General features: G+C 38.6%; 1 protein-coding gene across 2 annotated transcripts in view; it reads right to left on the reverse strand.

Annotated features, from left to right (window-relative positions):
- tub (TUB bipartite transcription factor) overlaps positions 1-10,911 on the reverse strand; it is a 38,491-nt gene extending 27,580 nt beyond the window's left edge. Inside the window, exon 1 of one of the 2 annotated variants that reach the window (XM_063880488.1) lies at positions 10,704-10,911. In XM_063880488.1, the coding sequence (XP_063736558.1) occupies positions 10,704-10,759 (56 nt within the window). In that variant the 5' untranslated portion in view covers positions 10,760-10,911. The remainder of the gene's footprint in view (positions 1-10,703) is intronic. The other variant, XM_063880490.1, reaches the window with a different exon arrangement.
- Between the last annotated feature and the right edge of the window lie 576 nt (positions 10,912-11,487).

Genomic DNA, 11,487 nt, shown 5'->3' on the forward strand with positions numbered 1-11,487 from the left:
ACACACACACACACACACACACACACACACACACACACACACACACACACACACACACACACACACACACACACACACACACACACACACACACACACACACACACACACACACACACACACACACACACACACACACACACACACACACACACACACACACACACACACACACACACACACACACACACACACACACACACACACACACACACACACACACACACACACACACACACACACACACCTTGATGCCACTTCTCAGTTTGCCATGTTTCATCACCATAGCAACCAGATCGAGAGGCATATCCCAAACACATCCACTAGTGGTACAGAGCTACAGAGGAAAGAATGGACATAAATAAAAGAAAGGGATTGTAATAAACACTTTTTTATATTTATGGGACTTTTAAAAAACAATTTTGACAATGAACTTAAGAATCCAATACAAATATATTGAGTAAAAACTATTTTTAAGTGATTTGAGGAGTTGGATCCAAAATGTCCTGCAGGCACTGAAATACATTTACATTCCATCTGAGACTTTAAAAACCTTTCCCCTGTCAAACTGAAACAATGTATTCTTTCAGGAGATAAAACAAAGATATGTCTGGATATTTCTGACATACTTAACCATAGCAGTCTGAGGATAATAGTGAAGTTTGAGGTAAACGACGTGAGTGAGATGAGTTGATCAATATCAGGTAGAATCATTCTTTAAAGAATGTAATCACCTTTCTCCCTACCGACCGTCCACAGAGACGCCAAAGTATATAACCTCTTTGGTTAGTGGCCAGATAGACAGGCAGGGCCTAAATGCTGGCCAGCATTATATTAAATTGTGAAATGTAAATTGTAGAATTATAATGAATCTCCTTTAAAAGAAAATTAATGGGAATAAAAATAAACCAAAATGCAAAGTTTGGTTTAAGCGGCTGAGCAAGTTTTATACAACAATTAAAGTGACAATGTTTGGACAAGTGTAGGTTCAATAATATCCCTTTAGCTCTGTTCGGTCTCCACCAATTCCTGAGGGATACAGTATATAACACTGTAGCTGCAAAATTATCCATGATGTTCACTAGCCAGTCGCCAACTTTGCCTGTCTGCCTTATTACTGTGCCTATCAGAGCCCTTTCATTGGAAACAACTGCAGCTGGGAACACGGTTGATGAGAGCAGTGAGAGAGAGCCCACAACAAAGTATGTAGACTAATTAGAGTGCAGTAATGATATTTTTTGTCGAATTGAAACACTCAAAGCAACACTTTACAAATAGTAACTTGATTGTTTTGCATCTGTTTGCGAACATACATGTGTGTTTTTGTACCCCCTATATAGATATGTATATGCATGATAATTCATGTAAAAGGTACATGTACAGACAGTACCTCCATAAATGTATGACTTTCACCTTTACAGATATACCTGTGATACCCACCCATCTCCAAGTGTATCTGATGAACATGAAGTTGAAATAAGAGACGCACATACAGCTGAAAAATCAATTTTTCAATCAAATAAGACAAATCAAAAAATGTAAGAAATAAACAATATTAGAAGTTCCCATATTAAGAATGAACTTTGCCAGATGTCTTAGTACGAAAACACACACACACACACACACACACACACACACACACACACACACACACACACACACACACACACACACACACACACACACACACACACACACACACACACACACACACACACACACACACACACACACACACACACACACACACACACACACACACACACACACACACACACACACACACAATAATTTACCTGCCCTTTGATTGCTCTCTTTTCACACAGACGTTCATCTTTGTCAATGCCTGGGAAACGCAATGAGTTCTCTTAGCTCAAGTAAAACTCAAATAAATAGGATAATATTCTTTAATATTTGCCATAATTTCTTTTCTTTTTTTTCCATCTACAGTTTGTCATATATGGGCTTAGGGCACAGCTGGCTTGTCAAGCAGCTTCAGGCTCCAGGTCCACAGGCGCGCCTGCTGCCGAAAGGTCAACTGAAATTCAACACAAATCCACTTTGATGTCAAGGAGAACCAACAACCTATTCTGTGTGAATAAGTCAGCAAAGGCATCAAGGTGAGCGGGCTGCAAACACCATCAGGCCATTAGTATAGAGATTATTTTACAGAAGGAGGTGAAGCTATTTCTTTGATGAAACTGGGTATTTGTTTTGGTCAAAAATTCTGAGCTGAGATCAGATTAACTTTAGTGATGGAATTTAACTTTGTGTAGAAAGAACTTGATTTGACTTTAGACCGCAGGGATTTGAAAATGAAATACACTTTAAATGTTTAATGTGGTGGAAATCCGTCAATGAAGGGAAAAAACAAATGAGGCCCATCTATGTATGTTTATGAGGGTTCTGTACCGAAGGATGGCACTCATCTAGTAACCGCAAGTCACTGCTGAAGGGTCGACTCAGAGCACACAGTCAAAAACGGTATTTATATGTATTAGTACAAAGGATCAACAGTCTCAAAGATGAAAGCATATAACAGGGAACAATTAACAGAGTACAGTAGAAGGAAGGATAAGTAAGTTAAAACAGACAGCCAACAGTACTTGCGCAAAGGGGCTTTCCATGAAACAATAGCACACTCATGTCATATTACACAAAAGAAGAAACTAATGACATCCTGGGTAATACTTCTGCTTACATCGTACGCCTGTGAAGATCAGTCATGCTGTTTTTCTGCATCTTCTGCCAAGTTGAAACAAAGGACAAATGCATCCTTGGTATCACAAGTTCTACCAGAGGACAGGCTCGTCCACAATGTCATACACAAGACTATAAGTAACAAGGAGCAACAGTCATCATATGCTCATTTTTCCACCACATTTAATATAAGTGTGTTGTTTTTGTTCGGCGCTAAACATTTGTATTTATTTTTAAAGAGGTTTTTTTGTCACTTTGAAATGAAAACACCATTTGAGTGACACAAGTATGAAGTTATTGAGCTTAGTCATTCATAATTTAAAAGGTGCGTGTAACTCATGGCTGTCTGAAAAGCTGAAAACCAATGAAATGTTTCAAGCTTCAGAATAAGGGCCTTCCATCCATTTCCTCTGTAGTTGATATGGGTCACTGAGCAATTATTGAAGCGCTGGAAATGGTCCCACACAAACACCTCCACTGCGCTAATGTGCATCTCCAGCACTCTCTCACATTTCAAAGATCAGCTTTTCAAGCTCTTCACAGAAAAGTCATCATCATCGAGTGTCACTGAAGGACATTAAAGAGGCTCCATCCTGGTCTGTGTTGCTGATTGTCAATTGTCATTTGCATCTCAAATGTATCACAGTTTTAAAGCAAGAAGGAGAACAACAAAAACATTATTATGATTTCCCCTTTCTCTGACTTACCAGATCAGATCTTCAGTTACTCATTCAGCCACTACAGCTTTAAGAGAAATTATGTGACATCATTATTTAAGTATGGAATATGGGGTATGATACAATACCTCATACTCCAATATATCATATATGAAATTCCAAAAGTTCATAGATCATACTTCTGAATTCATTGTAGGCTTTGGTGATGTTTTTGTATCCCCTGGATAGATATGTATATGCATGATAGTTCATGTAAAAGGTATGTATCATACATCAAAATTGACTGTGTGCCAGACAGTACCTCCATAAATGTATGACTTTCACCTTTACAGATATACCTGTGATACCAACCCATCTCCAAGTGTATCTGATGAACTCGATACATAAATTCTACTTTTGTTCAAAATGAATCATAATTTAAAAGGAAATGTATTTCTCAGCAGAAAAGGTACAAAGCATTAAAGCTTTGAGGGCGTTTCTCCAGTCACAAGTGTTGTATTTATTTTTGCCGAACGGCTCCTAACCAAAAATAAGTTTGTTACATTTTTTCTATAAGAAAAATCGGTACCTTGTAATTTCAATAACATTTTTATACTGCATTTCAAGGAATATATATTGAGGGATGTTTAGAGTCTTCCATAGCGGAAAGTCTGCCAGCATTGCTCCCTCACAGCAACAACGGGCCAAAGTACAGAGGGAGATGTCAGAGAGGAAGCTTCTCCACCTCTGCCCCCTACGTCAGATCCTTCTTGTCAGAAACATTAAAGGAATCGCAGCTTCAGCCCAGAGCAGACAGTCAGCTGGGTTCACTGTTTCCCTAGACAATGTGAGTGTTTGCGTTTCTAGCTGCAGAGGAAACAGAGGCTGGCTGACTGTCTTTCATGGCACCTTCACAAAGCTTTTACTTTGTTACCTAGAATCACATTTATCGATCTGCTTGGTTAAAAAATGTCAGAATCGGGATTTATATGCTGACCATTTTCTGTATTGTTGATATTTTAGAAAAGAAAGCAGTTGAGTTTTAATATTATGAAGCAGTACATAAAGAAAATGTGTTATTTTGTTTTTCTTGCACAACTTCAAACCTTTTCTCAGAAGATATGTGTGACAGGTGTATGTGTGAGTGAAAGGTGGAAATGTGTAGACGGTAAAAGCAAATGCGAACTCATTCAGAGCTGCCACTAAAAGCTAAAGAACATTTCTCAACCAGGAAATATCTGACATTTGCATTTACAGTACCCCAGACTAAAATTGAAATCACGCTGAGTGTTAAAAAGGTGTCAAACTAGTTAGGTAATGGTAAATGGACTGCATTTATATTGCGCTTTCACATAAACAAGTCAGCATTCACTCACATCCATACAGAGGAAGAGGCTGCCCTAGGAGGGGTCACTTTCTCAGAACACACTTCTGGTTATGCCATCAGAAGCAATTTCAGTTAAAATTGCACCCTATAGGTTAGGTTAGTTCAAATCCATCAAGTTAAACGTCGCAAAATGTTATTTCACATAGGTGTTGAACAGTTGGGGCCACAAATCATCAAAAGACATTTCGTAAGTGCTTCAAGCTAAAACAAGAGGGGTTGCAGCATAGAAGAATGCTCTTTGGTTTCTGTGGTAACTGAGGCAGGTGGACAGTTATCAAGCTGTGAACCTAAACAAAACAGCGAGCAGCCGGAGAGCCAGGAGCTCTGAGCAATAACCAATGGCCTCCTCACCAGAAACACAGAGAGGTAGGAAACTGCATTTCATCTAGGTTTGCAAAGGTGAAGTGTTCCACAAGCAATAACCAGTCTGTAGTCTGAGGTCAGGTTACTCCCGTAGCCCGAGGGCCGCTTTGGCATTTCGATGACATCACTACCCGTCTCCACACCAGTTTCATGCACTCCACCTCCACCACCACATCTTTCTGTATCAACCTGTTAATATCGGTCAGCCATTATCCCCTTGGCCTTCCTGCACCGTGCATGATGGCGTTTGCAAGCGACCCGTTGGCTCTTGCGATGTTTCCAAACCACTGTAGCTTTCGCCGTCTAGACCTTTCTATCAGTTGTTCGAAAACCTGGCCAGTTCTTGTGTGTCCTGCTTCACTGAGACGTTTATGCGATGCAAGTAGTCTACCTAAGTGCTATTGTAGTTTTTGTACTGTAATTGAATATTTTTTATTGTATACTAATTTATGTTTCTAGCCTTCTACATTTCAGAGGCAAATATCATAATTTTTTCTGCACTGCAAATATTTAAGTCATAGAGACTATTAACCTTTTTTTGCCCATATGATATGATGCAGTATTATACTACCAATCAATCCAGTAGTTTACAAAGTATCCACATTGACCAACTACAACCTTCAAATGAGCACACGTGTATTATATAATACAAACAGGATGTTATAATATTCTATAACAACATAATACTGTGGAAAGTTTCATTCTGCATATTGACTAATTTTACTGTCTGTCTAGTTGAGTAACCTTTTGAATTTAGGACTTAACGGAGTATTTTAAGACCATAGTATTTCTACTTTTACCTAAGTAATACGGATATAAATACTTCTTACACCTCGTGCTATAACAAAAGCACAGCTATTTTATCTTTATTTTATCACAATGCTGTTAAATATGAAAATATAGTTTATGATGATATAAAGTCTATGATGCTACAATATATCCATACTATGGTGCCTGGTTCCTCTAACAGTATTAAGGTTTGAGGATAGGCTCTCTCTCACTCCTGACAATTCTCTTTAAATCTTAGGAATCAGGCACAGCAGAATTTTAATCAGGGAGAATACATTTATGTTTATTCATTCTCAATTCATTCAAGTCTTTCTTTCCCTCATTTGGCTGCTTCAAATCAGCTGATTATGGGCATCCACTCCTTAGTTATCCAACCAAGATCCTCCAACTGAGTGATTATGCTGCTCTCACACTTTAAATCTGTTCTCCTCTCTGCTGCAGTCAGCTGTCATTTCAGACCCTTCTCAACACCCCCCCATTCGCCTCAATTCCTCCTATCCAGTGCCGAGGTTGAGCTCATCAGAAATCCAATCCTCATCAAATCCGGATCTTTCCTCAGCTCATCCACCAGTGTTTAGACCCCATGGGGGGGGGGTCCTAATCAACTAACAGCTGCATGTGCCCCTTAAAATGTATAATATCACAATGGGGTCTACTCAGCAAAGACTATTCGCATTTCTCAATTATTTTCAATGCAATAGTTATATCTGCAATTCATGATCTTAATATGTCCACCAGCACAAGCTCAAGAGCTAAAAGAAAAAGATTGTCATGACACTTCTGCTGAACCACACTACATATTTCTGAAGATGGAAAGGAATCTGAAGAGGTAAAGCCAAACTACTGCAGTGTGGATATCAAATATCTGTATTCTTATTATTCACAGATCTATTTAAGACAGTTCCAGGAGCCTGATTTATTCAAGATTTAAAAGGAGACAGACAGTAGAGGGCAGATGCTCTGTGTACTCAACAATGTCTGGAGGAGAAATCTTATTCATAGGAACTTGTGGATCATGAATTTTGAAACACTGGCTGAATAATAACATACGTGGTTGGTAAAATACACAATTAATACACATTTTGGCCCCAGAGTAACAGCACCTATTGATGGTTATGTCGGTTGCGCCATGAATTCTGAGCAAACGTCTCTACAAACTCCAATCAGACTGTCATGACAACCACAATGAAACTTTTTCTCCACTCTGCCCACTCTAACTCTCTACAATTTTTGGGGAGTATTTCATATTGCCATTTTTTAAAGGACTGTACGGTCGTATTTAATGGAGACCAATGGATTCATTTATTTGTATTCAATTTTCAACTAAAAGACATGGTGTTTTTGTGACTCATTTTAAAGCCACCCACATTGGCCACAAACACACGATTGATTCCAACTTCAGGAGCTGCTAGTGTGCATGACTTGGTGTGTGTCTCACAACAAGTGATAGAAATACACTTGTAGAGGACGGTCTCTGATAAATCAATGACAACACAGCCGACATACAGTATTAGCAGTTGAGTGCATACACATAGATGCACCTTTGGTACTCAATGTCAACTCTAACTTGGTGATTCAATCACCTGCAGTGCAAACACATCTCAGATCAACCCATCAGATCTGACCCAAAACCAGATTCCCACAAAGTAGTGATTGAGAATGCATATGAAATCACATATAATTCATTGAAAGTTCCTGCTGCATGTCTTAAAAGTATTGTTAAATAAATAATGGTCAGGAGGTAAATGAAATTTCTTCACTCAAATGCACAGAACCAAACGAGCACAGCTGCAATCACAGCCCGCTTATTCTGCTGAGTCTCACAGATTAAACCCCCTGAACTTCATATTAACCTACACCCCCCACCAGGGTCTTACGCCACTCTTATCCAAAAAGCACAGTTTTTTTCCCCTGTCCTTACAAACATACCAAACAGGCCTTCTAAGAGTTGTCGGCCTTGGGGAGTGTATTTCAGGGTGTGAAAATGCCAGCCTAATGTGTATGGAGGGCCGAAGCAAAAAGACATACTGTATACTGTGAGAAAAGATGTTCTCTCACCTTTACGCTGATAAAATAGGACTCTGTGTCTTCTCTCAGCTGTCAGTCATCTAAATCACATGGCATCAATACTAACCTTAGTTTAAAGATCACCATTTAGTCTAAAATGAAATACATATTGACAAAACATGTGTGGTTAAATGTACTAATCAGAATTTCCAAATTATAATTTTTTTAAATCCTTGCAATGGAAAGCAACAAATATTTTTCTTAGTAATAAATCGCCAATATTAATTGAGTGAGCCAATTATATCTTTTCTGCACAGGTATTGCTCTCAGGAAGTTGTCTCTCTTCAACTAATCAGGTCATATAAAGGATGAGAAATGAAGGTGAAATGTACTATGCATAAGCCCCAATGATTCCTTTTCTTTTTTTCTGGACAGTTTGAATATGAGAAGACAATGTTGACAGAGAAATTCCAAGTAATCTTTGTTTTTGATTAAGCCATTCAAATTATGTACTGAGCTCTGTATTCTGTGAATTGTATCTTGTTAGCTCACCTTGCCCTTCCATCTCCAGGAAGCAGTGTTTGCTGAGTGGGAGCCAGGACACAGTGTGGTTTTACATAATGTATGACAGAGTTCGAACAGACATGATTGATTGTCTGCAAAACCATCAAGATTTTTGCAAAAACAAACCAGTAAGGGATGATTGTACCTAAAACTGTAAGAGAGTCTTTGTGTGAGTCGGCTTATTTAAGTTAAGTATTTTGATATACTTTAAATTAAATGGAAGATACATATAGTCAACAGAAATCCACTTACTTTGTTACAAATGCCATATCTACACACCTGCAGTTTATTTTTATTTTTTTTCCATATATGGTCAATGAGTAGTAACAGTTTAAAAAGCTTATATGTAGAATAATTTTTCACTTTACAGGAATGCCTTTGTTTGGCAACATTCGCTTACATTTTGAGAATTAATTTTAATTAGTTCTCTTGTGAATTTGCACTGCCTCTCATCTGCCAAACAAATCAATTTGCATGGCTCTAAGCAATACGAGTTTCAATGCAATCAAAGGGTGCCTTAAAGTGCTTGGGATTCAACAACATTAACTTCTTAAAACAGCATAAGGATACAACTTTACTAAACAGTGTAAAGCAAGTTATTTGCCAAAACATGCCACTGTAGTAAAGAAAGACAGGAATCAGGGGGAAAAACACAGGGGAATAAAAATGATATTTCTGCTACTGAAAGATGATGTTGACAAAAACATGTACTTTATCGAAATGTGGAGAAAACTGCTTATTTTTTTCAATATTTTGCCACTAAATATACAGTATATGCAAGTTTATTTCAATATTGTGTATCCCACACTACAATTTTTAGTTTAATACCTGATGCTAGTACCTTTTGCCTGTAAGAAAGTGGCACATTGACATCCCAGGTTGTTCTTGGTTGGATTGATTGAGAAATATTGTGTTTGCTGAAATGGAAAACAACACCCTTCTTTAATGCACAGCCCCCGACACCTCTTGCAGTGTAAAGCTGCTAGCAAACAGTAGACATGATTTCACAATGCTGTGAGGAACCTTTAGAAGCTAAGAGACCACTGGCTCTTGCAGCAATCTCTTGGGATGTCCAAGCACAGATTCGGAATACCAATGATATTGTCAGGGCCAACATATACAGTGTTGTCAGGGTAAAACCTCACCTACCGATAGAGCCTCAGTGGTAAAGCCACAGTACATTCATCCAGATGGTTAGTTATTCCTGGAAAAAAACTCTGGCGGAGAGCGTGTGCATTAATATAATTATGGCTATTGAACGTATTTTGAGTGATTTTCCTATAATAGACACATTTTCTTTTCACATAGACTGACTCATTCACACTTACGTTGATGACATCCCTCACACACGCAAGATGGACATTGTTTTCTTTCACAACACTCATTTAGGGAATGCATCATTCATCACACATTGGAGACAAATCCTACACTTGCAGCTTTTTTTTTTTTCTCTTCCAAACATTAGTATTAAAACATGCAGATCTATCAAGCTGAGGGTCATCATTGATTCAACAGTTTTTACATGTTTGCCTGTTGGAAAGTGTCAAATGAGAGGCCTCCATCACAGTTCCCCGCTGAGACAAATCCTGCAAACTTCATGACTCATGAGTTTTTCACTCAGATTGAAACAGGTGTTTCATCACTGTGCTGAAGATTTTTAGTCTAGTAATTAAATATGGTCACTTCTTGAGCACATACACAATTTCGATAGATAGATAGATAGATAGATAGATAGATAGATAGATAGATAGATAGATAGATAGATAGATAGATAGATAGATAGATAGATAGATAGATAGATAGATAGATAGATAGATAGATAGATAGATAGATAGATAGATAGATAGATAGATAGATAATGCTATGAGTGTAAAAAAAAAAAAGAAGCATAAAGTGCCATAACAATGTGTTCCTATGGGAAGGTTTCTGTGATGGTGGGCTTTTGGTTGGACGGTGGGAGATTAGTCAATACTGCATGAACATACAGTAAAGGTAGTGAAGCGAACATCCCAGGCTCTGTGCCAGCAGACACAGAAAGATGCTCAGGCCACTTAATACACTCACATCGCATCTCTCATTTCCAAATCCGTTGCACCTGTCAACTAATTGCGCATGAGTGGGGGTCTCATCAGCCTTTAGCTTTAGCATGACAATACAAACGAAATGCAAAGAAGAAAACCAGCGTTTTGATTTTTAAACATAGGCTAGACTTGTCATTGTGTGGAAGAGCTCGCTTACCTGTCATAACTCCACCTGCTGTAAGACATACTCCTGTTGCTGCTAACTCCCTCCATGTCTCCGGCGAACTGTTGGACTGGACTGGATGTTGAGACGGCTAAATGAAAGCGTAAACACTCCTATCCCCGTCCCCACCAAACCAAAGCAAACACCAAACTAAAGGAATCGCCGTGAAGTGAATGAGCCACGGAGGCTGTGCAGATCCAGACGCTTCCTCTGGGCTGTACCATCACACAGAGGGGGCGCCGAGCCTGTTTCATTCACGCCACCAGGCTAATTCATCTTCCCTGGCAAACCCCCCTGCTGTGCTGACTGTGTCAATAGCTTGGGAGAGTTAAGTCTAATGAAACAGCCCCAATAAGTGGTTTGAACCGTGATTTGTTTATTTTGATTATTGGCAGCTCATAACTCAATAGCAAACTCTCCTTTTCATCCATTTACTGGCCGGTACAAAAAGGCTGAGATTACACAATCTGTGTTATAGCCTCACAAATAGTTATGTTCGTTTATTTTATTGCTTCTTTATTTTAATTTTATTTGTACTGATGAACAACAATTTGGTCATATTTCTTTATTATCTTTTCACCCACAAGACCCAACTCACTAAAACAGGTATCACATAGTTTTGAATTAAGACCCTTGATGTTGAATCTTAAATCCAGATTCTCTTTGTACTTGCAAGGAGAATGTGTGTGGAAATCTTTATAATGCACTCTATCAAATCACACAATGATTCAAAGCATAGCGCAGCTGTGGAGAGTAATGGGAACATCCTGTACAGATA

Source organism: Eleginops maclovinus, chromosome 4 (genome assembly GCF_036324505.1).
Source record: "Eleginops maclovinus isolate JMC-PN-2008 ecotype Puerto Natales chromosome 4, JC_Emac_rtc_rv5, whole genome shotgun sequence".
Classification (NCBI taxonomy): domain Eukaryota; kingdom Metazoa; phylum Chordata; class Actinopteri; order Perciformes; family Eleginopidae; genus Eleginops; species Eleginops maclovinus.